Source organism: Macaca mulatta, chromosome 2 (genome assembly GCF_049350105.2).
Source record: "Macaca mulatta isolate MMU2019108-1 chromosome 2, T2T-MMU8v2.0, whole genome shotgun sequence".
NCBI classification, from domain to species: domain Eukaryota; kingdom Metazoa; phylum Chordata; class Mammalia; order Primates; family Cercopithecidae; genus Macaca; species Macaca mulatta.
In genome coordinates this window covers 172,014,114-172,041,737 of record NC_133407.1, presented here as the reverse complement: position 1 = coordinate 172,041,737, position 27,624 = coordinate 172,014,114, and the positions used below count along the sequence as shown (strand labels likewise).

At 39.5% G+C, this 27,624-nt stretch overlaps 1 protein-coding gene across 2 annotated transcripts in view; it reads left to right on the top strand.

The window, feature by feature from the left end:
- The window catches only part of CD96 (CD96 molecule), a 108,875-nt gene that overhangs the window by 62,539 nt on the left and 18,712 nt on the right, over positions 1-27,624 (top strand). For both annotated transcript variants that reach the window (XR_001442807.3, XM_001102509.5), the window contains exons 9-12: positions 11,808-11,876; positions 12,384-12,455; positions 25,327-25,392; positions 26,232-26,321. Coding sequence is in view for 1 of the 2 variants with exons in the window: in XM_001102509.5 (XP_001102509.4) it covers positions 11,808-11,876; positions 12,384-12,455; positions 25,327-25,392; positions 26,232-26,321 (297 nt within the window). In the remaining variant the exon portion in view is untranslated. The remainder of the gene's footprint in view (positions 1-11,807; positions 11,877-12,383; positions 12,456-25,326; positions 25,393-26,231; positions 26,322-27,624) is intronic.

Genomic DNA, 27,624 nt, shown 5'->3' with positions numbered 1-27,624 from the left:
GCCCACAGCCCAACATGTCTCCTTTATGCTGGGCTGAAGGTCAGTGCCCACGTTATCCTAACCACGCAGATTGATGAGGCTGACTCAAATGTGTTTAGATGTAGCTGAAGGCCTGTGTTATCCAGTTAATGTCACTACTGTGTTTAAATGTCAACTAATGGGCTATGAATTGGGGCTGTGATCTGAACAACAAATAGCCAGTATGGCTTTTTTAGTATGTGGGAAAATGTCAGGAAAACAGAAGCTATGTATATGTTAGGTGATAGTTGCAAGAGCAGGGAGCAAGAAGACTAAATGATATAGATTTAAAGTGGTTTAAGTTTATTTTCCGTGATCACAAAGGTGGTTAAAAAAGTGATATGGTCTGAACTAGAATGGGCATTGGTAGAAATGGAGAGTGCTGCAACAGGAGGCCTACCAGGATTGTTTGCATAAATGCAGGGGCTAAATAAAAGGTTTTCAGAGAACAATCATACAAGGACCTTTCCATTTTTTTCCTAGCAATTACATAAAAATGTTTACCAACTGACATGATTGTATAATAACACTAAGCAAAAATATTAATATTTGTTGGTTGCCTCCAATATGCATGGACTGTTCTAAACTAGTAAAGGTATTTTCTCATTGAATCCTCCCAACAACACAATTACTTAGGTGCTATTATTATCCCACTTTACAGATGAAGATACTGAGGCACAAAGAGGTTAAGTAACTCACCCAAAGTCCAGCAGAAAGTAGATGAGCCAGTATTGAGCCCAGACAGACTTCAGACCTTGAGTCCTACTGTCAGAGAGTACATGGTTGGTGCTGAATAAATGTCTTTAGACACTGAATAAATCCCTTCTAGTGTGAAGCTGTTATAGGTCTCAGGAAAAGGTCAAACATGACAGCTATGCTTACATTAATCTCTCCCTTTTTTAGACCAGTGTTTTCCTGAGACATGCAGCATCTGAGAGTGAAGCTAGCATTTCCTCAGTTGGAAATAAATTAAAGAAACCCTTCCTGCATTTGTAGCCCACCCCCCTCCCCCGCCATCAACACTTTTTATCATGTAATTCTCACTGTAGGTGTGAATCTACAGAATCCATACAAAATTCCAATGCTTTTCCTTGAATCCTAGGAAATTCTGTTTATCGTATCTTTTTCACCACCTTCCACCTGGGGCACACAAAACAGACTGTTGAAAGGATTTCTCTTTTTTCTTTATCTGTCACCTGTAAGTCAAGCTCAGCCTTCTTGATGACTAGTTTACATTGCATATTTGTCTATTCAATTATTCCCCTTTGGGGTGAGGTTCCTCAGGGTAAAAGCTAGCGGATGATCTATTTTTCAGTTTATTTCATAATTATTGAGTATCTACAAGTTCACCACATGATGCGTGATGAGTTCTGTCCTGTTTACTGTCATCTTCCCCAAGGGAGTCCTGAAACCCTTTCTGGACCAGTAATCCAGCAATACACATTATTATTCCCCATTTAGTCAGCACATGTCCTGAACAATCTGCCTCCCACATGAAACCAATTTTATGCAGGGTTTAGGTTTAGGTTTCACACCACATGTCTCCTTTATGCTGGGCTGAAGGTCAGTGCCCACGTTATCCTGACCACGCAGATTGATGAGGCTGATTCATATGTGTTTAGATGTGGTTGAAGCCCTGTATTATCCAGTTAATGTCACCACTGTGTTTAAAGGTTCTTTGTGCTGCAGGTAAATTGATGGAGAGCAATTACACATTTGTCCAGAAACTAGATGGATAAGTCTAAGTCTGTGCTATGCCAATAGGTGCTGTAGTGATAGAATGAAAGGCCAAATGGAAATATTTCTATTTTAGAAAATAAGTTAAATTTTTAGGTTCAGTTTTACATTGGAGTAAGGTAAAATCTTAGATGACAGCGTCTGACTAACCAGATAAGTTAACCAGCAGCTTGAAACTTACAAATAACTTTTACCTTTGTACTTTGTTGATTAAATAAGCTAAACTGGGTAGGTTAGCAAAAAATAATTTTTACTTTTTCCATTCTTCTCTGTTCAAATGAGATCTATTGAATAATTTTTTCTTGGCCTCTAAAAGAAATTTCCAACAGATTACTTCGCTTTTTTTGGTAATTTTCATATAATAAATGTCATCTGGTCCCTTTCAGCCTCAAGAACAGACTGTGTCAGTAATTAAAAACTCTTGTCAAACGTAATCTCAAAACTCAAAAAAGTGAATTTAGTCCAGAACTTCTTTCCTCTCCCTTCCCCCAAGTGTGGGTCTAACTCAACTTGAAAAGACTGGGATATGTGAGGTGGGGGTATGGAAGAGACAGGGAATGTCTCTGATTCCCTAGCCTGGCTCCATCCTCTCCTCCACTCCTAGCTGCTGGCTTGGGCCCCTCTTTATGGGGCATGGGCATAAGAAGAAGAAGGGAGAGGTAGGTAAGGAAGGACCTTCCTTAATAGGCTGGCTGTAATCTGACTTAGGTGTCCTCTGGATGAGGAGAATAAAAATTGCCATATTGACTTCATGGGGCACTCTGGCAGGTTTTTCAGAAATCCCTGACTATCCTATGACTGCTTCCCTTGGTGCAGGCCATGCCTCTCCTCTGGTCTTCTGCTTCCTTCTCCCTGCAGCCTCTAAACTTCTGAAGGTCAGCTCCTCTTGGGGGCTTCTTTGCTCCTCTAGGCATTCTTACTGAGTGAGATTATTTTCATGGCACCCTATTATGTCTGGAAAGATATGCACCTTTGCCTACTCTATGGGGAAAGTGCTCCTCTTCACCAGGGTGGCCCTGTCTCTCTTCTCCGTGCCCATTCCGAGCTGCTAACCAACCATGGACTCCTCATGTAGCCTCTCCAGCCTGAGTAAGGCACCATGCCCCTTTGTCCTAAATTGCAGGACACACAGGTCAAGAGATCTGAGTAGTTCTCCCAGATCCACACTTTACTTGGTCTAAAGTGAAGGAACGGATTCTTCTTCATCTTCTCCATGAGGGAGGGCCTGATGCACAGGACCCTTCAAAGGAACTCTTAGCTAGGCTGCTCCCACTCCGTCACATAGCTTTGAGGTTGATGATGGACCAGCACTGACAGGTCCCACTCCACACTGCCTCACATGTCCTGCCTAGATGGACTAGAACCCTGCTTTCAACGTGAGGTGGCTTGTGCCCTGTGTTATGGTTCTTAACCTTTGGAACCTCATCTGAAATGAAGGTACAAGGATTCCATTTAAAAATTTTATTCTGCATGATCCATTGAAGAGTTAAAGGAAATAAAGTGAAAATGAAGCAAACATGATGAGGTGATGGCTAACGCACTGAGAGGATCCACAGAAAGCTGTAGTTCTTAGCAATAGTGTGATGGATGGAAAATAAACACTGAGTTCTAGAAGCATTGACCAAAGGTGAGGATGCTTGAGGAACATGAAGGGAGACAGGAGAATGGAGAAAAGGGAAAGCTTTCATGTGGGTGGTTCCTTCCTCTAAGGGTGATTAAAAGCAACAGAAGAGACTAAGCAAACAAAATACCTACATAGCACTTGGTTCACAGCAAGTGTCAACATGTTGTATTCTATTATTAGACCCTCTAAATCCATTCGGAAATACAGTAAGAACCCAAGGTAGGAAATAGAATGGCTGATTAACCAGTCTGTCTTTGTCTAAGGGGTATGTGTGTGTGTGTGTGTGTGTGTGTGTGTGTGTGTGTGTTTTAATAAAAATAATATAGGTTTAGAATAAAAGCAAATTATATAGGTTTAGAATTATGTGTATCTACTTGAGACAGATACTGATGTAAACAAAACCAGGCTCACAAGGACCAAGGTCTAGTGAGGGGAGGAGGGAAGTGGACAGTAAAGAGGAGCAGAAATCTACAGTTAGCATAAAAAGCCACATTATACCCTACTTGTTATATCCCCCATGACTGCACTCTCCTTTCTCTTGCTTTGCTCAGTCAAGCTGGCCTCCAACTTTTTCTTTAGCATGACAGGGTTTCTCTCATCTCAGGGCCTTTTAACCTCACTTCCTATGCCTGAAAACTTCTTCCCCCAAATATCTACATGGATCACACCCTCATCTCAAAATTTTTGTTCAAATGTCACCTTCTTGATGAGGTACTCCATGACCATCCTATTTTAAATTGCAACTGCCTCCCACCCCACTTCCTGTTCTCCTTTATTGGCTGTATTTTCTCCATAGCACATTTTAACACCGTCTGTAAGTTACCTGTTTGGCTCCTCTCCACACAAAAAAAAGTAAATCTGATGAGGGCAGTGTTTTTTATCTTATTTGTCTACTGATATAGCTGTACCACCTAGAGCAATGATAACACATGGTTATCAATGTGTTGATAATTCAGTAAATGTTTTTTAAATGGAGAATTTTTTTAAGTACAAAAAAAAGAAGAGATTAACAAAGGAAGGCTTTAGGGAATGCAGAGGATATCTCCCTGAAAAAAAGCCATCTGACTAGGGCTGACGTCTGGGTAGTCTTATGACAGGAAGCTGAAAGGTGATGGTGGAACAGGAAGAGAAGCTACCAAAGGCCTGCTATTCTGGGCGGTTGTATACTAGACATCACGAGTGAGCTCTTCCATGACTAGGCCCCGGTTCTGATGATGCATGCTGCAGTAAGGCTAACTACAGTTATAAGGCCACCAGAATGGAATAAATATAGTCTTTAATGTCAGACAGGCTTGGGTTCAGTTCCTGTCTCTGCCACCTACAGGCTCTGTAGCCTAGAGCAAGTCATTCTGATGGCAGCAGCTGCCCGACTGGACTAGCTGTTGTGAGGATGCCAGCTGCAGCGAGGGAGGCATGACTGGGACTGTGGAACCCGCGGAGGCTGGGAACAGGAGGGAGCCTGCCCCCTACTGACTTGGTGGGGTAGAAGCCCTGGGCTCTCAGGGCAGCTGTAGCCACCCAGCTGCAGTTCCATACCCTGGCATCCCAGGGCTCTCGGGGGCTGGGAACACCCCCACTTCTGCAGGCTCAGAAAAGCCTTCTTCCACTCCCTGGACTCTTGCCACTCCTAGCACCTGCTCCAATTTCGGAGCAAGGTTGAGGTTCAGCCCAGGCACTGTCGCAACCTGGCCAGGTGTGTGCACGCTTGGGGCAGCACTGATACACCAATCCCCCACCTTGGCCCCCTCCGGACTTTGGGTGCCAAGGAGCACAGGAGGAAGGCAGCAGGTGGGGGTGGGCTAAGGGCAGCTGGATGCAGGCCTGCAGGTGCCCTTTGGTGCAAACAGCCTGGGCTATGGAAGACATGATGACAGTGGGAGGCTGACTAGGATCCTGGATGGAAAGGCATAGGTCCCCAGTGAAACCCCACCTTCAGGCTAGGGATGGCCTGAAGCCTGGGAGCTGGGCTGCCAGTTCCAGGTGAAGTCCATGGATAGGAGTGATAACTTCACTGATGACCATTGGATCAATTGGATAGTGCTTTTTCCAGGCCTGCCTATGGCTGTCCATGGACCAATCACCATGCGCTTTCTCCCTTCTAATCCCATGAAAAACTGGGGACTCAGTCAGACTCAGACAGAAGTCAAGACTACCGACTGTGAGAGGGAGCTACCCACTATGGGTCTCCTCGTCCAGACGACTTGCCTGCAGAAAGGAGCTACCCACTACAGGTCTCCTCTCCACTGAGAGCTGGACACTCACTTGGAGAGCCTGCCTGTGGAAAGGAACTACCCACTTCAGGTCTCCTGAGAGCTGTTCTGTGGCTCAATGAAGCTCCTCTCCACCTTGCTCACCCTCCAGTTGTCTGCATACCTCATTCTTCTTGGAGGTGAGACAAGAACTCGGGACCTACTGAATGGCGGGACTGAAATAGTTGTAACATAAACCGGGCTGAAACACACCTCCCACCTGCTCACCACATTGCAAGCAATGAGAAAGACAGAAGAGCTGTGGCCCTTTGGGGAGCCCAGACCTAAGGCCCCCCAAGCCAGATCTGTAACACCCTCTTTGGAGCTCTACAGTTCCTGGCATCTCCAGGCTTTCAGGTGCCACAGTGTTCCCTTTGTCCAGACACCAGTGACCGCAGCAGAAACCGCTTGCAATACATCTGGTCCAGCAGCAACCTCACACAGAGTCAGCACCCATGCTGGAGCCTGGAGCTTCCCACTCTGCCTCAGCAGCCAGTGTGCCTGGCTGTATGCAGTGGCCAGACCCCACGCTGACTCGTTCACACACCCCTTACTGCTCTGCACCTGGCTCACCCTTGGCAGGTGTGGGATCCAGGCTGGTAGCACAGACCAAGCACAGCCTGCCGAATCAAGTGGGTGGAACAAGCCCAGAAGTGTGAGCAATACCCAGGCAGAAGGCACCACTGGCCACAGAATTTCTGGCTGGCAAAGCGACACCCCAAGGATCCTGTGACAATTTCACCTCTGTAGTAGTTTCCTTGTCTTAAATAGAGAGTAACATTATCTAGTTCATATGATTATTATGAGAATCAAATGTGAAAGTGCATAAAAAACAAAAATGAAGCTACGACTCATACTGTCCAGTCTGAGAAGAAATGTCATGAGTCTAGTAAGCAAAAACCATCTCAAAATAAATCAAGACCTTTATTTGTAATTTTTAATTCCTTGAAGGAGGAAACAATGACCAAATTTATTTCTCTCTTTTTTTTTCAGTTACCAGTTTATCCTTTATGCTCCCCTTATGCTACTTTGCAACTGCTCACTTGCTTCTTTTATTTGGCATATAGTAGGTCCATATTAAATTATCTTTAAAATCTATGTTGTTTGGAAAATATTTCAGCATTTCCCAAAAGTTAACCAACCATAGATCTTCTAGCCTTCCTGTACCTTTCCTTTCTCTAGCAATTAGGTCACCAGGAAGACTGGCAAGAGTATAGATTAAGAGATTCAGTTCTGCTTAACGATGTCACATGGAGATGACCAAAATTAGCTCTTTTAGAACATGTTTCTGTCTGCCCACTCAATTCAGCACTGACTGGAGCTGTCTTCTAACTTAATTGAATTTCCAGTGATAGCGTAAAAGGGGGGCGTTATTTTATTTTAGTGAGAAATTTTTTTTTTTTTTTTTTTTTTTTTTTTTGAGACGGAGTCTCGCTGTGTCGCCCAGGCTGGAGTGCAGTGGTGCGATCTCAGCTCACTGCAAGCTCCGCCTCCCGGGCCGACGCCATTCTCCTGCCTCAGCCTCCCGAGTAGCTGGGACCACAGGCGCCCGCCTCCGCGCCCGGCTAATTTTTTGTATTTTTAGTAGAGACGGGGTTTCACCGTTTTAGCCAGGATGGTCTCGATCTCCTGACCTTGTGATCCACCCGCCTCAGCCTCCCAAAGTGCTGGGATTACAGACGTGAGCCACTGCGCCCGGCCTAGTGAGAAAATTTTTAAAGAGTTAAAATAGAAATGGGCCAAGAAGGCTTCAAACCTCCTCATGCAACCTCATGGCCATTTCTGAACTAGTATAAACAAAACATTTTGTGTGAAGTAGTGTTTACCTCTAAATTTCATCTTATTTCCTGGAGACATGGGTCATTATAGTATAACTCTGGATACTTGCAAGATTTAATAATACTAAACATTCACATTGAAGAAGGAATAAACAATCAGCAAACAAAGCCATCAACTCCCTATCACAGAGTTTGGCATCTTACTTGCCTATATAGTATCTCATGATTTAGAACACACTATTGAATATCGAAGAGATTTTGCTATGTTGTGAAATATAAACTTAGCCTTAAAACAAGAGGTACAAAGCAAGCTTTCTCACATCTGGAAATACATGATCAATATGAATCTTTCAAAAACATGGCTACGAGGAATGCAAATAAAATATTTTTAATTCTCTACATGGTATCAAGAGACACTCAGACATGTTCTTATATAGTTACAGAATCTCTAGGTCAGGTTTTAAGAAGGGACTTTTTAAAACAAAACAAAACTCCTAAAAAATAAGCAGTGTTGCTGCACCCTGTACCACAGTTTGATCACTGTTCTCCTGCTGCTGCTTATGTCTCGGATATGCACTTTGGCAGGTAACACCCCACCTAGCTCTCACATCCAGTTCAACTCAGCACATGGAAAAAACACCCTGAGGGTTTGTAAAAGCCCAGTCCTGGAATAGACAGGTGCCAGAAATGGCTATTACTAACCCATGATATGTGAGACCACACACTGGGCCTTTGCACTGGCTATGCCCTCTGCCTGAAAGCTCCCACCCTCCCTCCACTGCCCACAATCTCCCACTACATTCCTTGGGAAAGCTTTCCTGGGACTCTGGCTGGGCCATCCCCCCTTTAATATGTTCTAGTGTTTGAATTGGCTTACGTGATCCTCTGCTTGATGTCCATCTCCTCCGTGAACTTAAACTCCAGGAGAGCAGTATTCCCAGTACCAAGCACAATGCCTGAAATACAGAGACTTCCAGATATTGGTTGAACAAATGAAAGAATGTATGCAGGGAGTGGCAAGAGAGGACTATGTGAAGATTGTTAGAGATCAGGTCATGGAATATGAAGGGGCCTTAACCTGGAACCATAGTGTAAAGTGGAAGAGAGAGTGGTAGATTTAATTTATCTAGGAACTACATAGTTCTCTAAATAACTTTAACTCTGAATTCCACATAATGAGTGAGGTCTCATAGTAAAGGAATCATTCTCTCAATAACCTGTGCAAGTTGGTTCGGACCCTCAAGTGGAAGTCTAAAGAACATTCAGCTGGAGATCAATATGAGCGAAATAACTTTGTGCTCCCTGGGGAAAGAGACTAGGAGACTAGGTATCATTGATCCTTTTGTTCCCCACCCTTGGCATGTATTCAGCCCTCAATGTACTCCACAGTCTTGTGTGTGAGAAGGGTAAAGCAACATAGATGTCTAAGTTGGGGCAGAGACATAGTCACACGAGGATTAAGGCAGCATGCATTCCTCAGCACGTTTCTCCCTCAACAAGGTACCTAAATAACATAATAGGTAGAATCAAATGAATGAGTTCTCCTTCTCCTGCAGAAAACCTTGAGAAATGACTTATGTCACATTATTTTCTGACCTCCAGAAGAGAACATTTAACCAGTCATTTTCATATAAATGAAATTCCCAATCAAGTTGTACTTCATCAGGATTCCTGAGATTCCTGCCAGAATTAAATCACATGTCCTGGTCAGTGCCAGCACCCAGTGCGGGCAACCAGGCTGGCATAGGAAAGTGTCTGTTGCTTGCAGGTAAGATATATTTTTAAAGGCAGCTGGCAGTTGCTTCTTAGACTGAGATTTCTAGGTAGTGGTCATGTAGTTTACAAATAAATATTAAGTTCTTTGATGTTTATTTCCTAGATCTTTTTCATCATCTTCATTATGACTATTGTTATCATAGCACCACTGTTAAAAACAATTCCTTTGAATTTACTTACCAAGCCTCTCAGCAAATACTTTTGGAGGTTAATTTCAGCATGAGAGAGAGAAGGGAGGGGAGGAAGGAGGAAAGAACCATCTTTATTCATTAGGAAGAGCCTGTCATATCTCTCAGTATCTCACAGTGTTCAAATTACTTACACCTAATTTATTTATTTTCTTCTCTATATTTTTACCTTGTCTTGTCCCAAAAGGAATATGAAGTAACTTTAAAAATACGTAACAATACAATTTTGAAAAGAGGTAACTGAAGGAATTGCTGCAGAGAAAAAAAAGCAAAGTCTTCTCAATGAGAGAAATAAAATTATAAATCATTTGGTGATCCATAGATTTGTAAAATGGTATAACAAGGCAGTTGTCCAGAAGCACAGCTGCTCTTAATGCAGAGACAGCCTGGAGACCCTCCTCTAGAGGGCGTGGTGGAGCACAGTCCCAGGAACTTTCTCACTCTAAGTGAACAATGGCGACCCCACCCCTCCCCACATCGTATTAGAGTGTCATCTAGTGTCAGCCAATGGGAAAATCCTCAGTATTATATAAGAGGAATTCCACAGTGACTAGGAATGTGATTTCAATACTCAGTTCAAAGCAATCTACAAAAGCATCATATATGCTTTACGTAGTCAATCTTGGGCATTTTTTTCTATTAATACAGCCTTTGATGAATGGTGGGAGGCAGTGAGCTAGAAGTTAAAATTACCGCACAAGAATCTGGTACCGATGGCTCAGTGGGATAGCAGAGGAAAAGAATTGTAGGTGATTCTGCCAGTGAGAAGTTACTACCCTACCACAAAGCTAATGCCCCAGCCTACTATCACACTCTTTATTTCTATTAGCTCTTTTCTAGTACAACACTTTGGAATGTAGTTCTTGACTTGAGCCAGGCTGAAGAAGAAGGAATGAGTTACCTTAGATCAACTTTCTTCCAAAAAGACCAAGGAAAATGGGACAATTGTGGAACTCCTCAGGAGATTCAAGTGGCCTATAGTTAGAATATGCTGGTATTAACATCTGATAAACTGCAAGTGACCTGTTTTACAGTTTCTAAGACATACTTTTTAGCATTTACTGAATGTCAGGCACTCTTCTAAGTATTTTGTATGTATGACTCTTTTAATCATGGAGGCACGGTGGGTAAGTATCTTTTTATAGTTCATTGATACGCTGCTTTGCAAAAAAAAAAAAAAAAAAAAAAAAAAAGGTTATCATTGCTGACCTCTGAATGTGAACTACTTATAAATGCAAAAACCACAATGCCAACTTATTCATTTGATTTGATTGCCCGTGTTCTCTATTTAAGACATTCCCTTTCACATAATTGAGGTACCAGGAAAGCTGGCTGCCCTTCACTACTAACTAAAGTTTGAGGATGAGTGAACATACTGGCTATGATACTGTAAGGATATTTTATAGGATACTTTACACATTATACAGCATTCTTTTTATGACGATCTGGGGAAAAGTTTCTTTTTAATCACAACAAAAAGAATAACTTTTTCTCTCGCTATTCATAATAATACTGTTTCTAACTTATTATATTCATCAATCATGTAACCGCTACTGTTTATTTCTTAGCATTTGCTACCAGAAATGTCAGACCAAATGTGGGGCCCACATCTACTAACAGCATAGCACATCAGGAAATGCACTTTGTCCACTATCCCTGTTTAGGTTTCAACAGGACTCAACATAATTTTTCTACTATATTTTCCTTGTTCCTATTTTGCCTTTCTGCTTTTATCTTCTTGTATTGCACATTGATATAAACCACCTCAAATACATTTTGGAACAAAGGAGAAATACACACAAAATGTACTCAAAATTTTTCTTTCCAAGAGATATAAACATGATTTCAAAGGACTGTGGTTGGATATTTTTCTTCTTCTTTAATCTACCTTGCTATATATAATAGCTCTAAAATATAGAGGTATTTTCAAATGAATATGAATCAGTCTTTCATTTTGGAGGAGTGAGGAGGAAGGAAGAGAATGTACAATTATGGAGTATAAAGATGGAGAAATGACTTTGCAAACTAACAACTGAAGTAAATATGAAACCATATTTAGTATGTGAAGATATATTTTCACAATTGTATTTGTGAAAATTCACTATAAGGTAAGTTTCATGAGAGCAGGGACCCTGTCTTCATTGTTTATTGCTATATCCCCAGCATGTGGAATAGAGTGGCATACGGTAGACACCGATATAATATATTTTGAAAGTATGAATATAATACATTTAGAATTAGGAGAACTGGGTTAATAGCAAAGAAATGATATTGGATATTATTCCTTTTGGATTCAGTTTCATCATTTATAAAATGAGGCTATTCACTAAGATTCTTTCCAACTCTAATATTCCAGGCTCTTTTTAAATGTAGTGGCATAGTTAAACATATGAATGTAAATACATATAATAATTTGGGAATCTTATTTTCAAAATAGGATATCCAGCTACGTCTTCAGTGACCCTTGCAGATGTGAGTGCCTTGAGGCCAAACACTACTCCTCAATGTGAGTTCAGCAAGGTTTTCCTCCATGACTGGAAAGAGACAACACACTCACAAGTTTTACTACTGCTTCTATAATGTTGACGTTTCAGTAAACAGCTGTATTTTTCATTTGATGTTTGTTAATATCTTGGTTTTGAGTTACTCTATGGTGACTACATATTGATATGACAATTTCTATAATCTTAAAAAATAAGGGGTGATGATTTGTTATTATATTGTACCTTTTATTTGTCAAGGGATTTTAAGGTAATATTAAAGTAGTCTTCACAATACTCTCAGTGATCTGAGTTTGTGACAAGAACAGAAAAAGAATACAAATCAGTGACAAGCTGGCATTAACCTACAGAGCGTTTGCTTAATATGCCAGCTAGTATTCCTGCATAGGGAAGCACATTTTCAATTTCAGATTTCCCCAAAGTCACATAGATTAAAAATTCTGTGCATCAAAGCAAAGTTAAATTACAGCTTTCTAAAAAAGCTGGATTCTGAAAATAATTTTGTCTTTCAGCCAGCAGTTCCAGTGTGACTACCCAAGACTTCAACTACCCCTGGACCTCCAGTGGGACAGATGCCAAAAAATGTTAAGTATAATCGTGGGTTCCTTGAGTCCTCTGGACTTCAGTCATTCATCCGACACACATATTGAACAACATCTATGTGCTTTGTTTGTAATAATATTCGCAAATGTTCACAAAGCATCTGTCATGTTTAAAGTATTGTAGATGCTGAGAATACACCCATGGACAAAAGAGATCTAAGCTCCAAATTCTGATGAAGGGGAAACAGACAAGTGGTGATAAGTTATATGGGAAAAAAAAGAACAGGAGGGAAACAGTGGGAATCGAGAGTGAGGGGTTGCCATTTTAAATGGGTGGTCTCGAAAGGTCTTGCTGAGGAAGGTGACATCTGAGCAATGCTATAACCAGTCAACCCTAAGAGCAAGCTGTGAGTATATCTGGGGAAAGAGCAAACTAGCTAGAAAATGCGCATCAGTAATAAAAATGAAAAGACGGAGACCAACGTGAGGCCAGAAATTGTTTCATTGTTACTTTTAATCTGGCCAACTAGCAGTAGAGTCTGTGGGTGCTGCTTTAGCAAGTACAGACAGGGTCCAAAGAAGAAATATATTGCCTCTTAGTGGGATTCGACAAGGATCAGTGTGGTGGGGAAGGGGTAAGGAAGGAGACTGGAGCAAAAGAAGACAGGACAATGGATGCCCCAGGGCCAGAACTCTGAATTTAATTGCTAGACCCTTTGCCACAAAGGGTAATGTGTATGTCCCTTTGGAAAGCATTTAAGTTTCACAGTTAAAACCTTTAAAAGTATTTTGTATACACTTGCTCCCTCATTCCTGGGAACTTGTCCTTAGGCAAGAAAGGGAGAAAAAGAACATGAATAAGACTGTTCTTTGTAGCATTATTTATTTATTTTATCTTTTTAATGGCCCTCAGGCTCACAGATTTGAATTAATCATAATATTTAATTCATGAGACACATTCGTCATTGGTCGATGCATGACCCTCTGTAATTTAACATTTTTCTTTTAATAAATATGTTAATAATGTAATAGACACCTGTGAACCCAGTACCCAAATACAAGAATTGAAAAGACAGTATTCAGAAGGGGGACCATAGAAAGAGATCTAAAAATAAATTAAACTTAAGTGTCTATCAAAGATGGTATGGCAGATTACTGTGAAAAGAGGAGACTGTTCAGCAAAAGGACCTAGTAATAGTGATTATTGATAAGAAAAAAAGAATAATATGTACCCCTGCCATGCACATTACACAAAAATAACTCTATATAGTTTAAGATCTTTATGTCAAAAGCAAAACATTAAAACATGTGATAAAATAAATGTGAATTTCTTCCTGCTTTGGAGTAGGGAAGGGCTTAACAAAGAGACATAACCATAAAAAATACATAAAAATTAGAGTAAAATTAAGAAGCTTGGGTTAATCAAAAGACATCTTTAAAAAAGTAAAACAAAAAGCAAGCTGTAATCTGGGGAAGATATTTGCCATGCATATAATTGAAAATGAATCAGGAATATATAATTGACTAAGGATCAAAATTTTATATCAAGAAATTACAAAGAATGCCTACAAATTAATAACAAATATGACAAAATGAACAAAAGTCACACCACAAAACATGAAACACACGTAGATAGAAACATCTAAAGAAATGCTCAGTCTTGGTCAGGACTGGTGGCTCATGCCTGTAATCCCAGCACTTTGGGAGGTCAAGGTGGGTGGATCACAAAGTCAGGAGATCAAGACCATCCCGGCTAACATGGTGAAACCCCGTCTCTACTAAAAATACAAAAAATTAGCTGGGCATAGTGGCAGGTGCCTGTAGTCCCAGCTACTCGGGATACTGAGGCAGGAGAATGCCACGAACCCAGGAGGTGGAGCTTGCAGTGAGCAGAGATCATGCCACTGCACTACAGCCTGTGTGACAGAGCAAGACTCCGTCTCAAAAAGGAAAGAAAGAAAGAAAGAAAGAAAGAAAGAAAGAAAGAAAGAAAGAAAGAAAGAAAGAAAGAAAAGAACATCTCTGTCTCTCTGACAATCAGGAAATATAAATGAAGACTAGAATTAGAAAATCATTTTACATGTAATCAATTTACAAAAATTAAGAAATCTGATATTGCCAACTATTAAATAGGATTTATCCAACATCCTATTGTCATAATTTCTTATATGTTACTGATAGTACCATCACTTTCCACCGTCCTTTGGCATTGCATTTTAAAGCTGAACATGTGCATACCTACAATCCAACAATTCTATTCCTAGATATAAAAATCCCTCCAGAATTAGTACATGTATGCATGAGATATGCACACAAATGTTTGGAGGAAACACTGTTCATATAGCAAAAACTTTAAGTAATCTAAATGGCCATAGTCAGGAGGACAGATAAATAAATTGTAGTATACTAATAAAATATAATATTAGAGAGCAATGAAAAATAAGTGAATGACAACCATATACAACAGCATGAATGAATCTTAATAACATTATGTTGAATTAAAGAGTAAATACCAAATAAAAGCATATGGCATATTTTCTAATGAAATTTTAAAGCAAGTATAATCAAACACCATATGCCTTAGACATAATATGTGATACAAAATTTTAAGCTTTATAAGTGAATAATAATTATAAACATTCAGGACAGCATTTGCTTTTGATGGAGATATAAGGGATGAGACAGGGAGAAAACATTTATGGTTTTATTGATAGTAACCCAAAATCTGTGTACAGGAGTAGGAGTAAGAGGGTGTTAGGAGTAAGAGGATATTAAGAGGGTGAAAAATATGTTCAGTAATAAGAAATGGCAAATAGGATAACTCAATGAAATACTATGAAGCCAGCCAAAACAATAGCCATAACCCTGATCCATTCCTCTTCACTGGGCAGGACCTCGCAGCTAGGGCCTCCAGCCACCCCCACCCAGCTGTATTCTATGGACAGAACTCTGATGTCTCCCTGGGACAGAGTGCCCCATAGGAGGGGTGGGTCATCACCTTGGTTGTTTGGATGACTCAGCCCTTCCAGCCTGCAGGCATTGGAAAGTCCAAACTGAACAGAGCAGAGGCAGTTCCACAGCAGAGTTCCCCAGCACAGCTGTTTTGTTGAGGCATGACCAGACTGCTTCTTTAAACAGACCCGGATCCATTCTCCTCACTGGGTGGGTCCTCCCAGCCAGGGCCTCCAGCCAGCCCCACCCATGTTCTATGGCCAACAGAGTTCTAATTTCTTCCTGGAACAGAGTGCCCAGTAGGTGGGGCAGACATTTACTGTTTGGGCACCTTAGCAGGTTCAGGCTGTGGGCCTTGAAGAGCCCAAATCAGCTGGGGGCTGAAGGGATTCCCAACACAGCACAGCTGCTCTACCAAAATGCAGCCAGACTGCATCTTTAAGCAGGTCCCTGATTCCATTCCTCTTGACTGGGTGAGATCTTACAACTGGAAACTCCATCCACCTCCTACAGGCACGTTCAGGCCAGCAACAGGTCAGTAACCCCTGGGACAGAGCTCTCAGAGGAATGGGCAGGTGGCCATATTTGCTGTTTCACAACCTTCACTGATGATACCTCCAGGTACTGGAAAAACCAACGTGACTAGGGTCTGGGGCAGACCTACAGCAAACCACAGCAGCCCTACAGAAGAGTGCCCAGACTGTTCAAAGAAAAACAAATAAAACACAACAGCAACAACAAAACACACAAAAAAATCCAAAGGTCAGCAAACTCAAAGATCAGAGGCAGATAAGCCCACAAAGATGAGAAAGAATTAGCACAAAAAAAAAAAAAAAAAGAAAGAAAAGAAAAGAAAAAACAAAGAAACCAGAATGCTCCCTTTCCTCCAAATAATTGCAACACCTGCCCAGCAATGGTTAAGATCTGGGCTGAGGCTGAGATCACTGAAATGACGGAAGTAGTCTTCAGAATGTGGATAAAAATGAAGTTCACTGAGCTAAAGGAGCATGTTGTAACCCAATGGAAAGAAGCTAAGAATCATGATAAAACAATGCAGGAGCTGATATCCAAAATAGCCAGTATAGAGAGTAACATAACCGACCTGATAGAGCTGAAAAACATACTACAAGAACTTCACAATGCAATCACAAGCTTTAATAGCAGAATAGACCAAATGGAGGCAAGAATCTCAGAGCTTGAAGATTGTCTTTCTGAAATAAGACATGCCAACAAAAACAGAAAACAGTGAAAAGAAATGAACAAAACATCTGAGAAATATGGGATTATGTAAACAGACTGAATCTATGACTGATTGGGGTACCTGAACGAGACAAGAATGGAGCCAACTTGGAAAACATACTTCAGGATATCATCCGGGAGAACTTCACCAACCTAGCAATACAAGCCAACATTCAATTTCAGGAAATATGGAGGCCCCCAGTAAGATACTCCATAAGAAGATCATCCCCAAGACACATAATCATCAGACTCTCCAAGGTCAAATGAAAGAAAAAAATGGTAAGGGCAGCCAGAGAAAAAGGCCAGGTCGCCTACAAAGTGGAAGCCCATCAGACTAACAGTGGAACTCTCAACAGAAATCCTACAATCCAGAAGAGATTGGGAGCCTATATTCAACATTCATAAAAAATAATTTTCAACCCAAAATTTCATATCTGGCCAAACTAAGTTTCATACATGAAGAAGAAATAAGATCCTTTTCATACAAGCAAATGCTGAGAGAATTCATTACCACCAGATCTGCTTTACAAGAGATCCTGAAGGAAGCACTAAAAATGGAAAGGAAAGACCATTACCAGCCACTACAAAAAAACACTGAAGTATACAGGCCAGTGGCATTATGAAGCAACCATATAAACAAGTCTGAAAAATAATGAGCTAGCATCATGATTGCAGGATCAAATCCACACATAACAATACTACTCTTAAATGTAAATGGGCTAAATGCCACAATTAAAAGACACAGAATGGCAAGCTGGATAAAGAACAAAGACCCATGTGTATGCTGTCTTCAAGAGACCCATCTCACATGCAGAGACACATGTAGGCTCAAAATAAAGCGATGGAGGGAAATTTGCCAAACAAATTGAAAACCAGAAAGAGAAGATCTTGCATTCTTAGTATCTGACAATACATACTTTAAACCAACAAACATTAAAAAAAAGACAAAGAAAAGCATTAGGTAATAGTAAATGGTTCAATTCAACAAGAAGACCTAATTATCCTAAATATATATGCACACAATACAGGAGCACTCAGATTCATAAAGCGAGTTCTTAGAGACCCTCAAAGAGACTTAGACTCTCATGCAATAATAGTGGGAGACTTTAACACCCCAGTGACAATATTAGACAGATCATCATGACAAAAATCAATAGAGACATTCAGGACTTGAACTCAGCTCTGGATCAAGCGGACCTGATAGATATCTACAGAACTCTTTACCCAAAAACAACAGAGTATATACATTCTTCTCACCACCTCATGGCACTTCCTCTAAAATTGATCAGATAATCAGGAACAAAACACTCCTCAGTAAATGCAAAAGAATGGAAATCATAACCAAGTCTCTCAGACCACAGCAAAATAAAATAAGAACTCAAGATTAAGAAATTCACTCAAAACCATACAACTACATAAAATTTGAACAATCTGCTCCTGAATGACTTTCAGGTTAATAGTGAAATCAAGGCAGAAATCAAGAAGTTCTTTGAAACTGAGAACAACAATACAACGTACCATAATCTCTGGGACACAGCTAAAGCAGTGCTAAGAAGGAAATTGATAGCACTAAATGCTCACATCAAAAAGCTAGAAAGATCTCAAGTTAACAACTAACATCACAACTAAAAGAACTAGAGAACCAGGAGCAAACGAACCCCAAAGCTAGCAGAAGACAAGAAATAACCAAGATTGGAGCTGAATTGAAGGAGATAGATACACAAAAAACCTTTCAATAAATGAGCCAATCTAGGAGCTGATTTTTTCAAAAAGATTAATATAATAGATATACCACTAGCTAGACTAATAAAGAAAAAAAGAGAGAAGAATCAAACACAATCAGAAATTATAAGAGGGATATTACCACTGACCCCACAGAAATACAAACAATCATTAAAGAATACTATGAACACCTCTCTGCAAATAAACTAAAAACTCTAGAAGAAATTGATAAATTCCTAGGCATATACACCCTCTGAAGACTGAACCAGGAAGAAACTGAATCCCTGAATAGACCAATAACAAGTTTTGAAATTGAGACAGGAATTGATAACCTACCAACCAAAATAATCCCAGGATTATATGGATTCACAGCTGGATTCTACAAGAGGAACAAAGAAGAACTGGTACCATTCCTACTGAAACCATTCTAAAAAATTTAAAAGAAGGAAATGCTTCCTAACTCATTCCATGAGGCCAGCATCATCCTGACACCAAAACCTGGCAGAGATACAACAAAAAAAGAAAATTTCAGATCAATATCCTTGATGAACATCAATGCAAAAATCTTCAACAAAATACTAGCAAACCAAACTCAGCAGCACATCAAAAAGCTTATCCACCATGATCAAGTTGGTTTCATTCCCAGGATTCAAGACTGGTTCTACATACACTAATTAATAAAAGTGATTCATCACATAAACAGAACTAAAGACAGAAAGCACATGATTATCTCAAAAGGTGCAGAAAAGACCTTCATTAAAATTTAACATCCCTTCGTGTTAAAGATTCTCAATAAACTAGGGATTGAAGGAACATACCTCAAAATAATAAGAACCTTATACGACAAAGCCGCAGCCAGTATCATGCTGAATGGGCAAAATCTGAAAGCATTCCCCTTGAAAACCAGTACAGGGTTGCCCTCTCTCAGCATTTCTATTCAACATAGTATTGGAAGCTCTGGCCAGGGCAGTCAGGCAAGAGAAAGAAATAAAGCATATTTAAATAGGAGTAAAGGAAGATGTGAAAACTATCTTTGTCTGCAGATGACATGATTCTTTATCTAGGAAATCCCATTGTTTCAGCCCAAAAGTTTCTTAAGCTGATAAGCCACTTCAGCAAAATCTCAGGATACAAAATGAATGTGCAAAAGTTGCTAGCAATCCTATACACCAACAACAGACAAGCTGACAGTCAAATCATGAATGAATTCCCATTCACAATTACCACAAAAAAGAATAAAATACCTAGGAATGCAGCTAACAAAGGAAGTGAAGAGCCTCTTCGAGGAGAACTACAAGCCACTGCTCAAAGAAATCAGAGATGACACAAATGGAAAAACATTCCATGCACATGGATAGGAAGAATCAGTATCATGAAAATGCCCATACTGTCCAAAACAATTTAAAGATTCAATGCTATTTCCATTAAACTGCCATTGACATTCTTCACAGAATTGGAAAAGAACTATTTTAAAATTCATATGGAATCAAAAAAAGATCCCAAACAGCCAAGGCAACCCTAAGCAAAAAGAAAAAAGTTGTAGGCATCATGCTACCCGACTTCAAACTATACTGCAGGGCTATAGTAACCAAAACAACATTGTACTGGTACAAGAACAGACACACAGACGAATAGAACAGAATAGAGAACCCAGAAATAAGACCACACACCTACAACTATCTAATCTTTGACAAACCTGGCAAAAACAAGCAATGAGAAAAGGATTCCCTATTTAATAAATTGTGCTGGGAGAAATGGCTAGCCATATGCAGAAAATTGAAACTGGACCCCTTCCTTACACCATATACAAAAATCAATTCAAGATGGATTAAAGACTTACACCCAAAACTATAAAAACCCTAGAAGAAAAGCTAGGCTATACCATTCAGGATATAGGATAGGCAAAGATTTCATGATGAAGATGCCACAAGCAATTGCAACAAAAACAAAAATTGACAAATGGGATTTAATTAAACTAAGAAGCTTATGCACAGCAAAAGAAACTATCAACAGAGCAAACAGACAACCTACAGAATGGAATAAAATTTTTGCCATCTATCCATCTGAAAAAGGTATAATAGCCAGCATCAATAAATAATTTACAAGCAAAAAACAAACAACCCCATTAAAAAGTGGGAAAAGGACATGAACAGACAGTTCTCAAAAGAAGACATGCATGTGGTTAGAAACATGAAAAAGAAAAGCTCAACATCACTGATCGTTAGAGAAAGGCAAATCAAAACCACAATGAGATATCATCTCAGTCAGAATGTCTATTACTAAATAGTCAAAAAACAACAGATGCTGGTGAGGGTGTGGAGAAAAAGGAATGCTTTTACGCTGTTGGCAGAAGTGTAAATTAGTTCAACATTGTGGAAGACATTGTGACAATTCCTCAAAGACCTAGAGGCAGAAATATCATTCGACCCAGCAATCCCATGACTGAGTGTATACCCAAAGGAATATAAATCATTCTATTATTCAAGACACATGCACAAGTATGTTCATTGCAGCACTGTTCACAATAGCAAAGACATGGAATCAACCTAAATGCCCATCAATAATAGACTGGACAAAGAAAATGTAATACATATACACTGTGGAATACTATAGTCATAAAAAGGAATGAGATCTTGTCCTTTGCAGAGACATGGATGGAGATGGAACCTGTTATTTTCAGCAAACTAATGCAGGAACAGAAAATCAAACGCCACATATTCTCGAATTTTCTCCATATCAGCAGTGTTATCATTTATGTGTTCCCTGAGGTGACACTTTGAGTTGCCTTCAAGAACTTTTTCTTTGCATTTACAACTTGGCTAAGGATTTGGCCCAAAAGGCCTAGCTTTGAGCCTGTCTCAGCTTTTGACATATCTTCCTCACTAAGCTTAATTATTTCTAGCATTTGATTTAAAGTGAGAAATGTGCTTCTCTTCTTTCCTTTGAACACTTAGAGGCTGTTTTAGGATTATTAATTGGCCGAATTTCAATATTGTTTTGTCTCAGATTAAAGAAAAAAAAAAGAGGCCCAAGGAGAGGAAGAGAAATGGGAAAACCACCACTAACTGAAGCAGTCAGAATACACACAACATTTATCAATTAAGTTCTCTATCTTCTAAGGGTGCAGTTTGTGGTGCCTCAAAACAATTTCAATGGTAACATCTAAGATCCCTGATCACAGATTACTATAATAGATATAACAATAATATGAAAGTTTGAAATATTGCAAGAATTACCAAAATGTGGCACAAAGACATGAAAAGACATGAATTGAGCACATGCTGTTGGAAAAATGGCACCTATAGACTTGCTTGACACAGGGTTGCCACAAGCCTTCAATTTGTAAAAAAAAAATAAACAAATAAATAAATAAAGCAGTATCTGTGTCTGTGATGTGCAATAAAGTCAGGCATGCCTACACGAATTTCTGGGAGCTTCATGGGTTTCCCCATGGTTAAGGCACAAGCCCCAAGATTCCAAAGCTTGTGAGTGTCATCTTTGTCAACAAGAGTATGAGGGCCGTATTTGTGGACCAGGTGGACATGACAAAAGTGGGCACAGAAGCTAGCACCAGTGTGTGCACCTGGGTGGCAGAGGTGGTGCTGGCCCAATACATACTCACCTTGAAAAGGAAGATGAGATGAAAAATCAAGATCATCAAGATTCCTGTGGCCAGGCCTTGCATCTCTGGATATTGTTTGCCACCTATACTGTTGTTTCAAGGATACAATCAAAAGCAGAAGAACTCAGAATGCCTTAAGGAATATTGAATAGCTAAGAAGTGACTTATCAAAAGTCTGCTGTGCATGTAGAAATGATGCAAGAATTCCAGAAAAGTTCAGTTTGCATCAAGAACCCTGCAAAGGTAACAAATTATCTGTGGTTTTATTAAAGGAAGATGCCAAACTTTAATAATAATGGACTTTGATATGACACTAAGTAGATTTTCCTACCATGGGAAAAGATGCCTAATGTGTCATAATATGATTGACAACTATAAACTTGTCACAGGCGAATGTCAAAGAGGTTATTGCAACTGAAGGAAAAATATTTTATTATTGAAGTTGAACCTGTTAACTTCAAAAGAAGTACCCATCTATGGTAGAATAGTATGCTGCCCAACATAGTGTCTTTGTTGAACAAGCTTTACCAAAAAATGAAATTTAAAGAAATTGTGGAAGAACTTGATGTTATGCTCAAGGCAGGATATAATAATTTACTTGAGAAGCTCCAGTAACACGGTATCCATGTTCATATTTTCAGCAGATATTGGTGCTGTAGAGAAGTTTATCAATCAAGCTGGTGTTTGTCATCCGAATGTCAACGTAGCGTTTGTTTGTGGATTTGTGAAAATGTGTACTCAAAGGATTTAAAGGAGAATTACCTCATGCAGTTAATGAACATGATGTTGCCTTGAAGTACACAGAACATTTCAGTCAATTCAAAGACAATAGCGGCCAGGTGCGGTGGCTCACGCGTGTAATCCCAGAACTTTAGGAGGCCGAGGCAGGCGGATCCCCTGAGGTCAGGAGTTTGAGACCAGCCTGACCAACATGGAGAAACCCCGTCTCCACTGAAAATACAAAATCAGCCGGGCTTGGTGGCACATACCTGTAATCCAGCTACTCGGCTGGCTGAGGCGGGAGAATCACTTGAACCCGGAAGGCGGAGGTTGCAGTGAGTGAGATTACACGGTTGCACTCCAGCCTGGGTAACAAGAGCGAAACTCTGTCTCAAAAAAAAAGAAACAATGGTAACATAATTCTGCTGAGACTCCCAAGAAGACTTTAAAAGGGCGTACAAATTAACCAAATTTTCACATTCTGAAAATTAGATCTCTAAATGATAGAGTGGATAAGCATTCAAGAAAGTATTGTTTCATCAAAAGATGAATCACTAGAAGTAGCCAACTGTGTCTTACAGAGGATTCTATAAACAAGCATTCTTCAGGATGTTCTCTTCTGCAAGAGCAAGTGATACCAGAATTGTTCATCTCTTCACCTTGATGAAAGACTATTTTTTACAATATATTTCTGGTCTTGAAAGTTTACCTTTATGTATTTAAGTATTTTCAGACATTGGAATCCATCAACAGGAAACTCCATTTTCTTCATCTCTCTCACCATACTTCCCACTACCTGTTGTTAACAGATTAAAAACAAAAACAAAAAACCTCAAAGTCAAAGTTAGAAAAATAACTCCCTACTTTTCCAAAGTGGCTTATGTTTTTTGATTTTTTAATTATTATGAGGGGTCTTTTAAAATTGGGAAAGTTACTAAAAGTCCAAAAAGAAGTTTTATGAAATTACAAAAAGAAAATTGCATACTTTTAAGTGTTGTAATGTTTGTAATTTGTAATTGTGCTGATGGTATGACCATCTCCTGAAATTGTGTTATGTTAGGTTATTTTGCTTGGGGAAAATCAATACTGACCAGAAAAACCTGGCACTGTATACTTGCTGAAAACTATTAGTGTCCACACATCACTAACCATTACAAAATGTTCTACATTGACTCACTGATAATAAACATAAAATGGAAAATATTTTTTAAATACCCATTTTCCTTAAATGGATAGCACTTATTCAGCCGTTTAGATTTTAGCATAAATTAATTTATCCCATTCTTTCTTGCAAACATACTTTGATGAGATGCAAAATAAAGACATCAAGTTTAGAAAGTAAGAAATTAAAGGAGTCACCATACCATATTTAGCAAAAAAAACTACAAGGTTAACTGCCTTTTTCATACTTTTACCTAAATCTAGGCCTGGTCCCAATTGTTTTTCAGTTAGTTATTGTTCTTTGGATATCAAATTTTGGCTAATGGTATAATCATTAAAAAACGCTTAGTCCATCATCGTCAATAGGCCTTGGTATTCTGTCTAGGACAAAAAATTAATAAAGATCACGTATGCAGGATCAGAGAGTTACACTGAAAATAAGAACATCTCCCTGAACTAAGACTGTAAAAAAGCTGCGTATGAAACCACTCTTACTTCTCAGGTGACCCCAAATGGAAATAGCTATGACCAATTGTCCTGTAATCAAGCCCTAAAGAATGGACTCTCACCTCTTCTGGAGGGCCTGATCACACACCTCTGTCAGCAACTGCAGCTGCTGTTGGCATCTAAGGAGAAACAAGGAAAGGGGAGGGCTGAGGGTATGGTTTGTTTTATTTTGGTTTTGCTCATTTGATTTGGTCTTGACATACAAGAAAGCTTTTAACTACGAACATCACGTATGCTAATATTTTAAATGAATGGATGTAATATATTTGTACTGATTACAACCATGCATTACTGTAGTTATTTTACTTTACATTGCACTGCAGGCCTTTTATCAAATACAGATATGTGGTGTCTGCCAAGGAGCGAATCTTTCTTGCCAGAGACAGGGCAATAAACAAAATGAGTTGTTAGATCTATTTCAAAAGCCATATGTGCTGTCTGAGTTTGCTGCCATCCACTCAAGGGGAAGGTTTGCCTCTAAATGCTTCAAAAGGACTCACTCAGCAGCTGACAAGGCCTGTGGCCACAGGGGTCTGATAATTCACTGCTGACATGTTTCGTTTTCTCAGTTCAGCAAGACTGTCAGCTGACCCACAAGTACAAAGTGTTTTCTTCCCTTATGCATGTTCTAGCAAGGTCCTCAAAGTCCTATTGGCAGCTTTCCTTGACTAAACGCCACCATAACACACCTGGACCTTCATTCTCTTCCATTTTTTTGGCTCATCTATGGAATGAGCATGACACACTCTGGCTAGAGGAACCCCTTCTAGTGTTTTCTTTCCATATGGACATCGGAACTGCAAGAATCCCTTCAACTCCCACTTTGTTTGAGGACATTCTAGTGTGTGCTATGGAACAGTTTAATGATTTTGCTTTAAGTATTCATTAATATCCTTTTTTTATAATTATTAGATTAAATTAGCAGTCAAGAAGAGATAATAGAATAACTAGTGTATATAGGTTAACTCTTCTGATATCTTCTTCCTTTAGCATTTTCACAGATACCCAGTGAAACATACAGTTCATCCCCCTCGGGCGCAGGCTCAACACTTCATGGTGAGTACCTGGGGAAGATTTAGAGACACTGAAGGTAGTGGTCAGCTTTATTTGGACACAGGTGTAAAAACAAGAACTGATAAGAAGCCAGCCTCAGATAGATACATAAAAGTACATCTTGATGATGAAAATTACAATGAATGGAATCAAAATTCTTTTCAGCCATTCAAAGACGATAGAGACCAAGCCTTAGATTTTTATACATTTTATTTCAAAAAAAAATCTACACAATAGCATTTTTTACTAGTTATATCTATGAAAAATATATTTCAGTATTTTATTGGAAAATAGAATAATTAGTCAACATGTATTTATCTAGTCTAATGTTGCAAAGGAGTTTTTATTAACCTTATCAAACACATTGATGTGGAGAAGAATCAGTACTTTGATCAGCTGAACCTCTCATACCAAGAGAATAGGATTAGAGCCTCACTTATCCATGACCCCCAACTCTGGCCTTTTTCTGTACCACTTACATTTCTCATGGAGATTCTTCAGCAGACATCATTTTGTTGTTTGGAAGTATGGAGCTTCTTTTTTATTTTTTTTCAACCAATAGGAAATTTTCCTGTTTTCAACCAATAGGATATTTTTTTCAATTAATAGGAATTTTTTTTTCAACCAATAGGAAATTTTATTCCTTTGGCAATTGTTAGACAAATCTCAGGATTCCAGCCTTGCGATAAATTGGTTCTTAATAAACTTTACACATAATATTTAAGGGATACTTAGACAATTTAAATTGAGTTTTTTCAAATAGCATATGAAACCCAGTCATGATATTATACCACTTGATCAAGTTGAGATGTCTTGTCCAGATATCCCCGTTATATTCCTAGACAATGTCTTTACCAGCACAACCAGAGCATTATCAGAAGTCCCCACAACTGCCAATGGATCTACGAAAACTAATCACGTCCATATCACTGGTAAGTCATTTGTCCTATTTTGGGAGATTTTATGCTTTATTCCCTCAACAAATATTTATCAAGTACCTACCATTTGCCAGGCACTATGCCAGTTGTTGGATATACAGTGAAAACACTGGCTTTTTGAAGATCATAATCTATTAGCGATCATGTATAGTAAATAAATAATCACAAATAAATTTATTTTTGACAAGTACTATGATAAGGTGTTGTCGGAGTCAAACAGGCAGTCCTGATTTTAATTGGAGGATAGGACAGGACTCTATGAGGATATGATACTTAAATTAAAATCTGAGAAAAATAAATAAGAATTATCCAGGTGAAAAGTAGCAAAAAACATTTCAGGTCTATGAAAACAAAGTCTGAGATAGAAATCATTGGAACAAAGTGTACTCCTATAATTCACCTAATATAATATTGTCATGCAAAATGTAATCCCTCTTTTAAATCATGAGAGGGCAAAAGATTCAATAAAGTTAGGACCCTCCTAATGAAGGTCATGATTGTAAGTTCACAAGCATAATCAACTTCAGGGGTGTTCACTTGACTAGTGAACGCAACACCTAGGTACTCAGCTCATTTTGTATCAAAGGTCATACAGTCTTCTGATCATTGGAGCATCATCTTGCACATGTCGTGGCAATAAAGCTGCAAACTAAGGTACTACAAAGATTTTAAGATATTGGTGCCTTAAAGAGCTGTCTAGTTTAGAGATGGGTCAGGAGTGGAGTTCCGCTTTTCCACTTCCATTGTGATGGCAGTGGTCTCATTTTCTATATTTGGTTGGAAAAAAAAAATTGTAGGCATTGATGTAAGACCTCTTTAAAATCTTTTGTTTGGCAAAAATGAGGGATCGTGGCAGACAGAAAGCAGGACTAGATTACAACTCTGCAGCATGCAGTTTTGCACTGTGAATTTTAGCTCCAGGTCAACTGCAAGAACAAACCAGCAATCCCGAGAAAACCCCCAGACCCTCTGAAGGAAACAGACTGCTTCTGTAGCACCCAGGAGACACCCCAAATACTCTGGGAGGTGGATAGCCTCACACAAATTTTCAAGCCCATCTCATCCTCCACCTGGAAACAGACTTGGGGCTGTTGGCAGGGTGGGGGCACAGTGGGAGTGAGACTGGCCCTTCAGTTTGCACGGGAGCTCGATGAGGCCTTTGACTGCCGGCTTTCCCCCTCTTTCCTGACAACCTGCATGAATCAGCAAAGGCAGCCATAATTCTCCTAGGTTCACAACTCCAATGACCTGGGAATCTCACCCCATCACCAACAGCAGTGGCAGCAAAACCTGCCCA